The sequence below is a fragment of the Borostomias antarcticus genome (assembly GCF_949987555.1).
Source record: "Borostomias antarcticus genome assembly, chromosome: 18".
In the NCBI taxonomy this organism is placed as follows: Eukaryota; Metazoa; Chordata; class Actinopteri; order Stomiiformes; family Stomiidae; genus Borostomias; species Borostomias antarcticus.
The window spans coordinates 14941612-14958992 of NC_140251.1; the positions used below are offsets into that span (position 1 = coordinate 14941612).

The 17381-nt window shown below is 43.9% G+C and overlaps 1 protein-coding gene across 1 annotated transcript in view; it reads left to right on the plus strand.

Annotated features, from left to right (window-relative positions):
- LOC311321035 (PDZ domain-containing RING finger protein 4) overlaps positions 1-17381 on the plus strand; it is a gene marked incomplete at both ends in the record, with an annotated part of 54766 nt that overhangs the window by 26637 nt on the left and 10748 nt on the right. The window contains 3 exons of the mRNA XM_084452906.1: positions 3082-3332; positions 5669-5771; positions 12126-12224. Of these exons, the coding sequence (XP_084309032.1) occupies positions 3082-3332; positions 5669-5771; positions 12126-12224 (453 nt within the window). The remainder of the gene's footprint in view (positions 1-3081; positions 3333-5668; positions 5772-12125; positions 12225-17381) is intronic.

Consider the following 17381-nt stretch of genomic DNA (forward strand, 5'->3'; position numbering starts at 1 on the left):
GGTATTCGGCATCCCTGCTTCCCCATACAAACCCACACTCACCAGGCCAGCGAGCTGAACTGGATCTACTGGATCCCAACCTGTAGGACATCACAAGGACAATGAAGCCAGAACACCCATGTGCATTTTGGTAGGTGGTTTTGGTAGAAGACAAGTAGAAGAAGCCTCCCCTCCTTGGCCTGAGGTGCTGCCCCTTGTTTTGTCCATGTCCTAGAGCAGCAGTGAGGGGTGAAGTTGGGAGTGGAGGAAGGGCGGACTGTGCCAGAGGGAGAGCTGGGAAATTTGATCATTTTTCTCCAGGACTGTCATCACCATCGGCAGCCTCATTTGTCTGCTGCAACTCCTTTGTCTCTACCGAGCTCCTTGTTCCAGGATTTGGCTACTCAGACGGAGAGAAAGAAGGAGAGAAAGGAAGAGAGAAAGGAAGAGAGGAGGGGGGGGCAGAGCACCTTGACCAAGCCAACCAGCTATATAGACTAATTATTCACAGTCCCAGTTTTTAGCACGATGCTAACAATGCTGCAGAATTTAGCAACTGCTGACTGGCCACAAAGAAAGAAAAGCAGGTCTGGAAAGAGGAGAAGAAGGGGTGGACTGTACTGATATACAATTTCACATTTTCCCCAGTCGCCTCACTTTTCCTCAGGAGTGCTGTTGACCCACTTTACCGTATCTCTCAGGTGATTAATGCAACACCTCCTCACACAAAGGTCACAGTGGGAACCAGGGGACCAGGCCAGGACACAACACTGTCTGTACAAGCTATTTATGGCCACTGTTGTGGCTGAGAATACGGTGTGTGTTTGTAGGTCACCTATCAGACTCCATCATGGCTGGCGCGTCCCTCTGGGTGAATGCTGGCGCCAGACTCAGATAGCTCTCCACCTGTGTTCGGGCTGGAGGGGCGGAGACAGAGCCTTTCAGGAAGTGCTACTCCCGTGGTAGACAGGCGCCCATGAGGAGATGTCACTGCCATTGAGTCTCAGGTGTTAAACGTGTAGTGAAACGTTGTAGCAGAAACAATTAGAAATGGTGCCCAGAGAGCACAGACCTCCGCCTCTGAATGCATTTCGGGGCTCTGTGCATGCAGAAATTGAATGGTTTCTGAATTTGGCCCATGCTACACCCCTCCACCGAATTTCATGAAAAGCGGTAGTTTTTGCGTAATCCTAGTCCAAACTAGAAATGGTGCTCAGAGAGCACAGACGTCTGCCCCTGAATGCATTTCGGGGCTCTGTGAACGCCAACATTGAATGGGTTCTAAATGGGCCCATGTACGCCGCTCCACCAAGTTTCATGAAAAGCAGTCTGGTATTTTTTTGTGTAATCTTTGTCCAATCCTTGTCCAAAAAATGAATGGAGGTGAATGGCCACTCAGGCCGTGTTTGGGCGGCTCGTGGACCCTCCCCGTGATTCGCTGGGGGTAAAAATGACTGGATGTGAATGGGTGGCTGTATTTGGCCAGCTCTGTGGCGCCCCCCTCGGGTCACAGGTGGCAGGGTGCAAATACAGTGCACTCCGGGCTCTCCCCCCGGCACACCCCAGTCCAAGTTTTGTTTTCATTCGTGGATCCGGCCCGTGACTTGGATCTGCTCCAAAACTGAATGGGTTCTAAGGGGGCTCATGACACCCCTGCACCGAATTTCATAAAAATCGATTTGCTCGTTTTTGCGTAATCCTGGTCCAAATAATTAATGATGGTGAATGGCTGGCCGTGTTTGGGCGGCTCGTGGACCTGCGCCGTGATTGGGATCCACTCGAAAATGTAATGGGTTCTAAATTGGACCATGCTACACCCTTCCACCGAGTTTCGGTCCAATAGTTTTTGCGTAATCCTGCCAAGAGATAAACAAACAAACACGCCACCGAAAACATTACCTCTCGCCCTGCACTGTCGCTGGGGTGGAGGTAATCAGTCATAATATGGTTCATAGAAAATGAACTAATCTGCCCCAGTGGCCTAAATACTGTTGTCATAAATGTTGTAGTCCCATAGAAACCCCTTAGGACTTTTACAGACTATGGAATTTAGGTCATTTTGTAAGACTCCAGAATATGTATTCTCTAATCTATTTGTTTTTTATTCTGAGGTTTCAAGTAGTCAAGCTCCAAATCCTTTGCAGTACTGTCACTATTTGTCCAGCCTGACAATATTCTGTCATGTCTATCATTGAATGCAAATGCAGATTATTGAAGTTGTATTTTTCTTGACTTTTCCATGTTATCATTCTAACTCACTCAAACAGCTGTGCCTCGCAAGCACAATGCCACACTCTTAAGTCATTTGAATACAACTGCCAGAGAATTGTGCTGCGTTAACCATTTTCTAGAGACCATCTAAATTATAATCTCTGGTTTCAGCATCATACCAAAGCACATTTTCTGAGGTATTTCATACCCATGGTTTCTTTTCCAGTCCAATTACTGGGACTAAATGAACCAACGGTCCTCCCCAGCTGCAGCGCAAACGTTTTGCACTCTGTCAGAAAATAGGCAACGCCTCGCTCCGTCTCACTCACTGACGATGCACAGAGTGATGGAGAATCGCTGCACATCAAAATACAAGCGATAGTTTACTCATACATGTTTATCTATAATGAACAAGATTATATCTGCAGTTATTGTACTATATCCTAATACTATATCCTAAGACTGAGCATCGGAATGCTAAATAGACTGAATACAATGACATCACTCATGTCCAGTGACTCAGTGAATGTGGTCATGATAACCAGATTGTAGCCATGATGTCATTGTGTACAGTAACGGCCCTGTCCACATCCACGCAAGCTTGACGAAAGGCCACTCTCCAGTCATCCTCTTCTGACATCCATTCAGTCATAGATTTTGGTTGTTTTTATTTATTCGCTGATTGAAATTAGTACATAATTTACTAATAAATAATAATCCTCTTATACAGTAAGCCTACATGTTTTCACGCAATGAGTTAATGGTCAGGTCATCAGTGTATAGTAGTATGAGTGATTGTTACTGTATGTTAACTGTAGATGGATTTTGTACAGGCGAATCTAGCACTCAGTGTTTTCTCTCTGACGCCCCCCTCTCTCTGTTCTTCTCCAGGTGAACGGGAAGGACATCTCCAGGGCCAGCCATGACGAGGCGGTGGAGGCCTTCCGCAGTGCCAAGGACCCCATCGTGGTACAGGTTCTCCGCCGGAACCCCCCTGGCGCCCGTGGCCCCACTCAGGAAGTCCATGTGGTGGATGTGTGCACCCAAACCGACATCACCTTCGAACACATCATGGCTCTGGCTAAGCTCCGCCCCATCACCCCGCCCGTGCCTGACGTCTGTCCCTTTCTGCTCTCCGACAGGTACTCGGTTCTAATCCCATCTCTGAGATATGGAATCTAATCACAGAATGTGCTAGATCTGTTATCAATGCATACAAACGTTGGGATCACAACACACTTTGAAGCTTGATAACAACGCCTTTATATACATGTTGATGTGGTGTGACATGTATTTTAATATATTTCAATCTGAAATTCTTCAAAGAGATGATTCACAAACCCAAGTATCAACCTTGGGTTTCTTTGAAAAGAACAAAAGCCAATATTTCATTATTTTCCTCTTCCTGGCTTTTATTCATATTATATTCATCTCAAAGGAGAAGCAAACTGTGAACAAGATAAAGTTTAGCATGAGGAATATCTAGGTTTCTTCTCCAGGGACAGAGCTATGGAAACATTGGCTATGCAGAGGCTTATATTACACAAGGCTGCAAAGTTAATTGAGAATAACTCTGTGAAGGAGGGTTTATTAAGTAGATCATTAATTATAACAACCTCCCATGGATAATTGATTGTCTTCAATTCATCATGTATCCAGTGTGAGCTGGAGTCGCATTTGGAGCTGTTTTGAACTTGTTCAAAATACTATTTGGGATCATTACAATATCTATCTGTGCTTGATTGTTTTTGTCCAGCTCAATTGATCTAATGGACTCTGCCCAAAACGCATATCCACCTGATAGTAGGCAGACACGAACCAATGGCAAAATAATTGAAATTATTTCAAATTGTTTTTCGCTCCAGGCCTGAGGGTGTGTAAAACAGTATGCTACAGTATGTCTATCAGCTAGAACAGCCAACGTTTACTGGTCACTGGTGTGTTCAGTGACACAAGGCCGGACCAGGACACGATCATAATGTTCATCTGCATTCTCTTTACCATAACGCTGTGCAGTCACACTTAGAGCCTGTTTGTAATAACTGGCGCTGCTTGGCATATATACATTTGGTCCCAGGGAAGGTTTACAAGGTGATTAAACTAAATGGGGCTAATAAAACCCAGGGCACACAGTGCAACATTGGTTCACAGGGTAGTTACAGCCTGAGGCCAACTCCAAATGTAATCAATGTGACCCATAAAACACGTTCTACTCTCTTCATCTGCGATCAGGTGCAGAAACCAAGACACTGCGGATTTTATAGATACAACAAATGTTTGTACTTACAATTTTGGAGCAGAGACCGTAAAGCATTGTAATGATGTTATGTGCACATACATGCCCAAAGATGTTACGATGTGTAATATTGTAGCTTCCAAAGTATAAAGTATTTTGACATTTACCATCTAATTTTGTCACCGGAACCGTTTTGGGACAGAATAGGGTGTGCGTTTTATAGTAAGAATTTCAGAATAATAGCCTACATCATTCAATATGTTAAACAAAGCATATATTTATTCATCCAGGGGAAACCCCATTGCTTATGAAGCATTCATATTTCAAAATCATAAACAATATAAAATCATCTTCCATCAATACATGTTATACATTCAACTGATAATGTTATGGCAATATTACTAAAAATATGCACAGACCTTGACTCAATTCATTCATCACATTTTTGAATTTGAGACTAAGGCATCCAATTTGAAAGTCTCTTGAAGCTCATTCCATGCTTAAAGGCGGTTTTTCCTACAGTAGCTGGATGTTGACTTGAGGGACCTCAAGAAACAACCAATCCCGAGACCTTGTCTGGAAATGACTATAATTCCCTGTGAATGAGGGATGCCAGGTAATTAGGTACAGTAGCTTTAAAACAGGACCCAGCTCTGCATTCTCCCAACGGCCAGGGACGGGCTACTCACTGCCTGATTATAATTACCTGAGCGTTCTAAAATGATCACCAGTAATAAAACAGAGTGCTGAATGATAGTGAGTGTCAGGCTGTTTCAAGGTGGTAGGGGCAAAAAATCCCACTTGGATTTAGAAAATCCTTCTCCACAGACTCCTGTTTGTTGTTTTTAACAGATCACATTAAAATGAGATAGACAGTGGGAAATTATGTGGCATGGTAATACTGGATTTACAAAAGGCATTCGACACGGTGGACCTTGGAATCCTCCTTATGAAAATGCAAGCCAGAGGCTTCAATTAAATGGTCACCGATTGCAGCAGGATTGCAGGAACAGCTGAGAGTACTTGATAGGCCTTTCTTCTTCCTCTCTTACTAGCAGTCCCAGTTAAAAGACAAAGGAAAGTATTCCCTGGTGGTCACTTATTCACTAGGTTTGTGAGAGAGTGTATGTTAGAAACTGTTTATTATCCTACTCTCTCTTACTCTCCCCTCCTTTTCTCTCTCTCCCTCCCTCTCTCTCTCTCTCTCTCTCTCTCTCTCTCTCTCCCTCTCTCTCCTGACAGCTGTCACTCTCTCCACACTCTGGAGCAGGAGTACTATGGGGGGGCTGACTACCTCTCAGCCCTCCCAGCGGATGGAGAGAGGACTGAGGAGTTGGAGTATGAGGTAAGACCTGATGACGTCATCCATCACTCTCACTAATAACAGTTCACAACACTGCCTCGACCAATCAGGGGAGCAACCCAGTTATAATCGCCTCTGGTCTGGAGGCATGTCCCTAAGGAGGACCTGGGTGACAGGTGATAGGTCACACTGCAGACCCCCCAAACAACATCTTTGAAGGTGTTTGCGAAGGCGTGTTGGGAGGGTTTTGAAAAGAAATAGTGAAAGCAGCTTCAGGTCCTGGTCCTCCCACCATAAACACAGCCCACTGCTTCGATCTTCATTTGAGCTGTAACAGGCAGGTGCAGGGGCAGACTGTTGGACTGCCTCCTCACACACAAACACACCCACAGGCATTGCCCCGCCCCCACACTGACACACACACACACACACACTTCTTAACGCAGATGCAAATGAGACAGCTGATGATAAACTGACTCCGTATCAACACATGGCTGTCTCGATCAAGAGGCCCCACTCCCTCTCACGCACACACACACACACACGCACACACACCTGGACTCATATTCTTTATTTACAAGTCATTTAGAAGCAGGCAAACTGTTCCAGCCTTTGACTGATGTATGATGATTGCATTTCTCCCTTTTTTGTTTCATTCGAATTTCTTGGAATGCTTCCACCTGCTCAGTTATTCCTTCCCGCCCTTCGAAAGAGATTTGCGCATCCACTTGTGTCGCCGGGCTCACCGTTAAGACTGCACAAATATAATATATTAAGGTTCCTCTTTATGCCTCATTTCTATTAACAAATCCTATCATGCTGTTAGCGCTTTGGCATTTTATTTCATGCTTGGGAAGGTATATTCCACACTGAGGCTCCTCCACTTTCCATATGTCAATAGAAGAGCCTTGGATAAGAGGCTTGTATGGAGTTGAATGCTTCTCCTGGAATGGAGTCCGGTCCTTCATTCATGGCACTGAGCGGTTCCTAAAGCTGCCGTAGGCTAAATGGGAAAAAAGCTGAATATGAGCAGTCTGCCATTACATCAAAGGAAATGTCCTATATCTGCAGTAATCTAGCTTTTCTAATGCACAGGGACATTGGTGGTTTCCTTCAGCACAAGCGTAGCAGGTTGAGTCAAAGGTTGGCGATTTGTGATGGAGAGAGACAGAGAGAAATACTACCAACAGAAGAAGACTCGGTTTCAAATATACTTTACACATCTTTAGGTTATGCAAAGGCGTCCTTTACACATCTTTAGGTTATGCAAAGGCATCCTTTGCAGTATAGAAGTCCGCACAACGTCTGCAGAGTATGCCGACTTCTTCTATCAGTTTGATTTTTTTGATATTATTTCGGGCATTTCTGCTTTATTATGACAGGACAATGTAAAGACAGACAGGAAAGGTGGGAGAGAGAGAGAGAGAGAGAGAGAGAGAGAGAGAGAGAGAGAGAAAGGGGAAGACATGCAGCAAAGGGCGTGGGCCGGATTCGAACCCATACCGCTGTGGTAAGGACTAGCCTTTATATGGTACGCAAACCAAACCCATTGAGCTACCGGGGCACCCCAATCAGTTCGATTTTTTTGGTCAAGCAACTGTTACTTTTCATTATCGGATGTGCATGAATTTCTCTGCTGCTACTCTTTGCAGTATAACCCTGGCCCAGTATAACCACTAACCCTACACGGGATCTCACTGCACATACATAAACACAACATGCACAGATTGTATATAAACACATTGCACATACATAAAAACATTGGACCTCATTCCTGAACATTTCCTTAAGTCTCTTCTTAAATGTCTTCTTCCGAACTTCGTAAGCCTAAGAAAGATCCCAGCCGGATTCATGAACGCGTGGAAATGTTTTCTTAAATCACCAGTGTTCTCAGCTGTGCTCCCCAAAATGAGGAATGTCACTGCTTCTTAAGTTGAACGCGCATTCTCGTACACCTGAATTTGCCTACATAAACGCCCCGCCAGCTCTTTACTACAGGGTCGTGTGCACACAGAATCCCCAGACTGATGATTGATGTTCAAGTTCATGTGCAAATTCGACGTTTTATTCGTCACATGCAACATACCAGTAAAATGAGCAGTGAGATGTTTCTTACAATGTGCACACTAAGCTTAAGCAAGGTGGGAAAAACAGTACAAAATAACAATAGAAAACAAGACGGTATATGGACTTTTAATACAAAATGCAAAATATATAGCCTACATGAAAGGGATGGGATGTGCTGAGAGCAGATTCAATTGGACAGTTTAGTTAAATGCATGAGTAGGCTACTTGTGATCTTGATATGCCCTATCTATATTATGTCGGCCCATATGATATATTTTAGTTATGGATATTCACAAGTTTATTTACAGAATGTTGATGTGTCCATTCTGACGACTGTGGAATATAAGGTGCTGTTGTGCTGAGTCTGAGTATAGCGACTGAGTTTAGTGCTTATTTATTTATTCTCTGCCGTTTACAGTGTTTGTGTACTGCTTGTATTTATTTTAGGACACCACGATGCCTCATAGAATCATGACTATAAATGTTAAACATAATTGGAAATTATACAAATATTCTTGTATTTATTATTATTATTATTATTTCAAGCCTAGGATGTCTGTAGAATTGATGTGAACGCAATCACCTCCGATTTCTCATAAATTCAGCCCTTGCGAACATGAGCGCACTCCAATCTGGCCTCCCTACGACTGCATTTCCGTTTTCTTAAATCCTGTTCTTAGATAAGAACAAATCCCAGATAAGAAACCATTCAGGAATGCCAGAATTGTCCCGGGAACTTCCTAAGTTGAGTTAAGAAGAAATTTCTTCTTAACTTTTTCCATTATGGCATGGCTACAAAGATAGAAAACTGGAAAAGATAGTTTTCTATCTTTGTAGCCATGCCATAAAAAAGGCTTTTTAACTTTCAAAATATAACAGAGTTGCGTTGGTTTTTTTCAAGTTCTTCATCCTGCACTCCACTCACACACTCCCCATGTTCTTCTTCAAATATAGATATTAATGAATTAATTAATAGATTTCAATGCATGGCACATCATTTGAAAGCTTACAATTTACACTTTCATAGTCTGAAAAAAAGAACAATGACCTTGGCAGACATCAGGACCGAACCTCCAGTGGCCACATTTGCCTCCCGTACTGCACTGTACATTAATTCCTTCCAAACTGCCCCAGCGGGTACAGCAGCAGTAAAACCATGACCCGCCGTGTAAGACCAGCCACAGGGGACAGAGCTTTTGCATGTCATGCGATCCTGTGAAAGTGTGGCATGCGTAATGCCTGGCTAGCTGGCATGAAGGACATCAGCCATGTTTCCTTGCTGTAGGCGGTACCATTCCTCCCGTGGGTATGTGACTCCTGTTCCCTCCACCAGTTAAACCGTTAGTTAGCAGCTCTCTGATAGGAGAGGAGCTCTCTCCTCGCTCTTCTACTCGGCAGCAGCCATCCACGCGTTTGTGGCTGCTTTTTCAATTACTGGTAATCAAAGGTGCGTTTATTGTGACAGCATCCAATGCGCTCTGACGGTGGGCGTCAATCTCCCCCTAATCACGCCATCGCAGTCATTAATTTAGTGCCAGGACCCGTCCCCATGCCATGGTGCGATCTCCTGCCTGAGAGGCTGAGAGCTCGTCTGGAAAATGAAAAAGTGGAGGGGAGCGTTCCCGATAGAGAGAGAGATAGAGAGAGAGGGGGGGGGGGGGGGAGAGAGAGAACAAACGTGTTCAATGGATCAGGAGAGGACCCCCTTATCAAGGATTCACACCAGACTGAATGGGCGTTTGTTTTGTGTGTATTGGTGTGTTTGTGTGTGCGCGCGTGTGTGTGTGTGTGTCTTCCGAAACAACTCGCAAACTATGTTTGGTGCCAGGAAAAATAAATAAACATGTTGTAGAAAACAGGGCCACCAGATGTGCTCACTCTCTCCACACACACACACACACACACACGCACACACACACACACACACACACCATTCAGCCAACGTTTCATCCAACTCTAATCACAGCTATCTGTTTTCTCAGATAATTTACCTCAGGTCTTCTCCAGCTCCACCACTCATTAATTAGACAGCAACTTGAGGCAGGTTCCACTGATGGGGTTGATGCTCCTCCTCACATGTCCACTTGCCTCTGCTTTCAAAGCGTATTCATTAGTGTGGGGTATTTTTAGCTAGATGTCTCCAAGATATTCCACTAATATTATTTCCACATACCATATTCCACTGACATGCTACATCAAAACCTCCTCAAAACCTTCCCTGAGATGTGGATCATATAGTAACATATGCATGAATATTCTCACCGTGCAGCCTGGCTGTGCCTAGTGCTAGATTGGAGGTATGTAGGTTATATTATATATATATATATATATATATATATATATATATATATATATATATATATATATATACACAAAGATATATGTGTGTGTGTGTGTGTGTGTGTGTGTGGTTGTACAGGTAATATAGGTTGTGTGTATATATATATATATATATATATATATATATCACATACAGATTGTATGTATATATTCTATATTTATACATATTGTATGCATATATTTTGTACTATTCTATGTACAGTCTATTTTTTATTTTTTTTACTGTATTCTACCTTCTTGCTGCTGTAACTCCTACATTTTCCCCCTGGGATTATGAAAGTTCATCCTATCTTATCTTAGTTGATTTCAATGGGAATCCGTCAGTCATTACTGTATCTTGCGTCTGAGAGAAACGGTATTGGTAGCGATACTCATCAGTAATCGTTTTAATGTAACTGTGTGATTGATATTTTCATCTTGCTCTGTTCAGTTCAGCTATTCAGCTCTAAAGCTTTTGTTGCAGTTCCTGTCATGCAGTATACTGCACCTTAACCTCCTTTCATTTCGGAGATGGGTTTTGAAGTTGTCATCATTTCTGAGACATTTAAAGATCTGAGGGTCTGTCAGGGGGAGTGAGACGACACAGCCCTGATAATAGTTTGCCAGACTCTCTTTTCTTCTCTTTCTCTTCTTTCTGTCTGTCGGGTGGGGGGGGGGGGGGGGGGCGGTACTGGAGGAGTGCAATCGTAGCGGCAGCAAGTAGCACATACAGTGTAGCTGGAGTGGCGAGGCACCAGGTGGCAGCTCGATTGCCCCCTGCCCCTCTTCACCTCTCTCCTCACTACATCCCCCCCATCCTTTTGGTCTGTGCGCTTCCCTTCCCTCCTACTCCCCAAAGAGCTGACATGTTTGACATGTGTAACCACCCAGCCCACAGATGTCAGGAGAGGAAATGAATCTATTCCTTCTCCCGGAGCCCTCCCGTGGCCTCCCTCCACCTCCTCCCCTCTCCTCCTCCCCTCTCCTCCTCCCCTCTCCTCCACCTCCTCCCCTTTCCTCCTCCCCTCTCCTCCACCTCCTCCCCTCTCCTCCTCCCCTCTCCTCCACCTCCTCCCCTCTCCTCCTCCCCTCTCCTCCACCTCCTCCCGTCTCCTCCACCTCCTCCCCTCTCCTCCTCCCCTCTCCTCCACCCCCTCCCCTCTCCTCCTCCCCTCTCCTCCACCTCCTCCCCTCTCCTCCTCCCCTCTCCTCCACCTCGTAGGCAGCCAGCCTGCAGCCCACAGCTCCTGCAGTTGCAGGTCTAATGAAGGCCTGGTAGACAGGCCATTTCACACTTGATTCTCTTCAACACCCCTTACATTGTTTCATTCATTCTAGCACCGGAACAGACGTACAAGCTCGGCTATTTGTTGTTGTTGTTGTTTTTGACGGCTCTGTGTTGTCAATGCTGTACAGTACAGTGTGTGCGCAATGTGGGAGAAAGCTGCAATTTCCTCCTGGGTTTCAATATCATACAAGTTTTTTTTTTCTTATTTTCTTTCTTACTTTACAATTTTACGTTATGTATTTTAATGTACTTTTGGAAATTATGGTTATCAAAAATATGTGTGGTATGGGGATAATGCTTGGTCTCTTACATGAAATGATCAATATAGCACTGTACCCAATTTATTAACAAACACATTTTGTAATATTAGGCAACGGCTCAATAAGATAAGCAGTTGAGGTCCTCTGACATTTATCAAAGCACTTCAGATCAAGCTGTCGAGAAAATGCCTTTCATCATCAAACACACAGAAGCAGACAGAACAGTCAAGCTCTAGCCATCCAAAGCAATATGCTGCTTGAAATTAAGAAGGGGTATAATGTTTGTGGCTACAGCTTCCAGACCTGGCTTTTTCATGCGTGTTTGTAATGCGGAAAAGTTTTCTCTTTGATGAGGAATATAATGGATGACATTTACATAGCTGTTTGCTCTTACAATGACCATCAGCAAACCCTTATCCTTGCTTGGTGACCAACTCTGTACCCTTTGTTCTTTGTCACCAGGAAGTGGAGCTGTGTCGCCTCAATAGCCAGGAGAAGCTGGGCTTGACACTCTGTTACCGCACTGACGAGGAAGAGGACATGGCCATCTACGTCAGCGAGGTGAGAGAGACATACTGGGTCTGAGAGAGCCAGGGAGGGCTAAGACCAGGGATCAGGCAAGATGGTCCTTTCAGCCCTCCATCTTGTTGTCATGAGTAGGGATGAGACGGTATGGATTTTTGCATTACGGTACGGTACGGTATCTAGTTACACGGTACGGTTTACGGTATTTCATGGTATACGGCATTTCACCTCCCCAACACACATAAAAAAAACTAGTATTTTACTTTGAAGGAACTACAGTGCAACACATGATGGAAAATACACACTATTGTAATTAAGCTCAGTTCATTAATAGCAAGCTTATATTAAATTACAAAATTAACTGTTGCAAGCAACTTGAAATGTGAAGTTTCAGCAGCGCATTATTGTGTAATACCGTAAACGTAATACCGTAAACACAGGGAATGTCACGGTTCTAATACCGTGGACATTTTATACGGCGGTTCACGGTTTTACGGTATACCGTCTCATCCCTACTCATGAGAGAGGCCTACAGTATCAATCAATCAATCAATCAAAGCTTTATTTGTATAGCGCATTTCATACCCAGAGGCAACACAATGCGCTTTACAGAGAACAAGGGAGCTGGGCAGACATCCCACCCCTACATATTCCAGAGGGAAGCAAAAAAACAGTAATCACCCGGGGGCCAGATAAGTGAGCTGTAAAAATTCTTCCCTGACCCCTCTCAACAAGGCGATCGAGCAAGCTCCAGGAGTATGTTTGTCTACCGGCTAAGAACATTTATAAAGCAATAAATAACATTAAATTACATTTTCAGAGTAAGAGAGGCTAATAACATCATAGGAGAGACATGGCAAACACTGGTGTGTGTCTGTGTGTGCGTGAATGTGCCTGGGCCCAGATAGAGGCAGGGGTCAGGGGTAGGATCGGGGTAGGAAAAGGATACGGACCCGATTAGGGTGAGGGGAAGGGGATCTGAGCCCAGGACTGGTGTATGTCTGTGTGTGTGTGAGTGTGCCTGGGTCCAGGTAGAGGCAGGGGTCAGGGGTATGTGTCTGTTTAGCCTGGTGGAACCACACAGATCTAATGAGCTTACATTTTCCCTTTAAGAAACAAGATTTGAACATTGCAGTCAGTCAGCTTGACCAGGCTATAGTGTGCTGACCCCTGCTTTTTGGAGACTTAGATGTATCTATGCTAACTTCACCTTCATCTAGATGTAAGTTGCCTAGTGACAGAAAAACACTTTGAGTCTTCATGTCTGACTGAGAATTTACAAGAAAATAGTTTATTTTGGTTGTAAATGGTCTGCACTTAGAGCTTTTCTACCTTAGCGGCACTCAAAGCGCTTTACAATGGCTCTCATTCACCCATTCACGCACACACACCAATGGCGGTGGGAGAAATTTGGGGTTAGGTGTCTTGCTCAAGGACATGTGGACAGTCAGAGCTGGGATTCGAACCACTGACCCTTTGATCATTGAACGACCCGCTTTACCAACTGAGCTACAGCCGCCCCCTAGTAATTGTAGTAAGAATTGTAGTAATCTCAAGGATGAACCATGTTAAAGATAACAATATTGAATATCTAGAGACTAAAGAGATATCTCTCCTTTTTCTACACCTAACAATAGGATGAAAACATAGAATAGAGATTTTTTCTTGTCTGACTTTGAGCATGTAGTTCTTTAAATAGAACTGTCAAGTTTTCTTTCTTTCTTTCTTTCTTTCTTTCTTTGTTTGTTTCTTTCTTTCTTTCTTTCTTTCTTTCTTTCTTTCTTTCTTTCTTTCTTTCTTTCTTTCTTTCTTTCACTTGTTGACAGCACATACAAAGCATTGTCCTCCCTCCTGCCAAACTTGCTCTGCCATTCGTTTGAAGTCTGTTCAGACCTGTGAGGTACTCTCACTATCGAACATGAGCGGAATACAGATCGCCCCGCTCTGTGCTTCGTGTTTGTTGTCTCAAGTGTTCTCTCTATTAAAGACAAGCCAAGGAGAGTGAGCTGCATTCAGATGAGCTCTCCGATTATCACTCGATGTAAATTTGATCGCAGATCGTGTTTTGTATAGGCTACTTTGATCTCACATGAGCACTGAGGCCACGTATGAATCTGTGTGTAGCTTATAGACCCTATAGGTCAGAATTAACCTATAGGTTAAAATTAACTAGATTTGACATTTTCACCTGCAAAGCTACAGTAAACTATGATTCAATAAAAACAGTCAAATGAGCCAACAACTCTGCAAAACTCTTTATCTAGTATTCCCTCTGTAATTCCATGATAGGAGCTGTGCCTGGCTCTCCATTAACAGTGTACCGGACACCTAATGCTTTGATCTTTTTGTATCAGAGCTCTGGATATGGCGCCCGGGATGACGTCATATCCTAGTTGAATGTGTTTCAAATCAAAAAGCGAAAAAATGTGAAATCTCCCTTTCGCCCCATCTTAGTTGCCAAGTTAGCCATTGTTAGCAATACCAGTTGATAGCAACGAACTATGCTATTTTGCACAGACAGTACTGTGTATACGACTGATTTAATGAGACACAAATAAGACAGAAGTGCTAATAAACAGCTCCCTCATACCTCCAGACCATGGTCAAACCCTACACCCCCTCCCGACCGCTACGCTCTGCTACCTCAGGGCCACTGGTTGTCACTCTGAGGCCCCTGCAGTCGATCAACACGGTCACGGCTCTTCTCTGTCCTGGTGGTGGAATGAACTGCCCACTGACGTCAGGACAGCAGAGTTACTGCCCATCTTTTGCCGCAGGCTCAGAACTCACCTCTTCAAGAAGTACTACCATGATCCTCCCTCTTAAGCACCTATTGCATTTTAGTTTACTATTCTTCACTTTGCCTTCAGCACTAGATTATGCTCTTAGTCACTTGTTTTAAAGGAGATGCACTTGTGAGTTCTGGCAAGTAGTAGTACACTGACATTTAGATTTTTGACGTCGACTGCGGGAATCCCAACGTTTTGGATAACAAAGGAATGCAGCATAAGCCTGCCATGAATAAACACCTTCAGTCCCTCGGCTGGTGTGTGTCGTAACTCTCTACTGCCCAGGCAAACCAGACAGATCCAGCCCAGACTAGCAACTTCACATTCTGTTTAATGAATGGCTCAGTGTGACGGAGCGGACTATCATGAAGATGGAGCACAGGGGCTGCCCCAGCCATCTCCAGAGATCTGGCCTGATTGGACAGAGTGAAACAAATGGCCCCAGATGGCAATTGATTGGCCGTTGAAAGAGCGCCCTGCCTCCTCGCTCAGTACCATTAGTCACAGCGGGAGCGTGAGCAAACATGGAAGGACCCGTTTACTGTACTACTGTAGAATTTGTATTGAACCTTTATTTATTTATTGAACCTTTATGATAAGGTAGGCTGGTCATCTCTTTCATTACGACACAACTATCACTGGTATCTGTTTATTTTCAAAGCAATTATTGGTAGACTTCCATCATAGTTCATCTCTGTTGGACTGAAGCCTTGGTTCTTACCAGACTAGAGCAAGAGACTGGATTGTGTTTAAGGTTCCACGAGTGCATTCAGAACATGGAAGGTGCTTTTATTCACGAGGCCCCACATACGTGGAAGAGCCAACTGACTCTGAAGCTTGAGGTGCTCCCTTCATGTATGGAGTTTAAGTCTCTGGCTCTGGACCTTTGCACTTCTTCTTGTAATTGTTTTAATTGATTTGATTGCTTTAATTGATTTTGTCTGCATTTTTGTTTGTGTATTGTGAACTCGTCAACCCTGAAAATTACCCTAAATTTGCTTTTATGAGTCAAAATAAAGGTTTGAAATGAAATTTAACCAGGTCCAGACTAATTGAGATTAAAAATATCTTTTTCAAGAGTGTCTGGCCAAGACAGGCAGCAGTACAAATACACGGTTGCAGTCATACAACATAAATATTTGCAGACATAGAACTAAAATAATTAAAAACAAAAACAAAGGACAGATTACAGAATCATAAAATAAAAGATTAATCAACATTCAAAACATCTACAGCCAGATGTGCTTCCATGTTATTTAAAAACACTCCAAATCTGGAAATCTGTGTGTCAGCCACGCAAAGCATCCTAACTGACTTTCCATTAGAAATATGTAAGCATGTAACGGTATCAAAAACTCACGGTATGGTAATATCACGGTATCAAGGTCCACGGTACGGTATATCACGGTATTAAACACAGTTTTAAAACACAAAATTTAAAGAGGAAGAAGATTTGTACTTTGGAAAAAACACCATAGCATTTATTAAACACACTTCTGATGTGTACAGTTTTTTTCTTTTAATTTAAAGTGCTTCTGCTTTCCTTACAATCACGGATCAACGATGATCCGTTGCACCACTATTCAGTAGTGATAGAGGAGGTCTGTGGGTATAGATGGTGTGTTGAACAGTGATAGAGGAGGTCTGTGGGTATAGATGGTGTTGAGCAGTGATAGAGGAGGTCTGTGGGTATAGATGGTGTGTTGAGCAGTGATATAGGAGGTCTGTGGGTATAGATGGTGTGTTGAGTAGTGATAGAGGAGGTCTGTGGGTATAGATGGTGTGTTGAGCAGTGATAGAGGAGGTCTGTGGGTATAGATGGTGTGTTGAGCAGTGATAGAGGAGGTCTGTGGGTATAGATGGTGTGTTGAGCAGTGATAGAGGAGGTCTGGGGGTATAGACGGTGTGTTGAGCAGTGATAGAGGAGGTCTGTGGGTATAGATGGTGTGTTGAGCTGTGATGGAGGTCTGTGGGTATAGATGGTGTGTTGAGCAGTGATAGAGGAGGTCTGTGGGTATAGATGGTGTGTTGAGCAGTGATAGAGGAGGTCTGTGGGTATAGATGGTGTGTTGAGCAGTGATAGAGGAGGTCTGTGGGTATAGATGGTGTGTTGAGCAGTGATAGAGGAGGTCTGTGGGTATAGATGGTGTGTTGAGCAGTGATAGAGGAGGTCGGTGGGTATAGATGGTGTGTTGAGCAGTGATAGAGGAGGTCTGTGGGTATAGATGGTGTGTTGAGCAGTGATAGAGGAGGTCTGTGGGTATAGATGGTGTGTTGAGCAGTGATAGAGGAGGTCTGTGGGTATAGATGGTGTGGAGCAGTGAGAAGAAGAGGGAAAGAGGCTGAGCAGAGAGCCCAGGTCTGATCTCTGATGCTGCACTTCTACGACAGGAGACTGGATGAA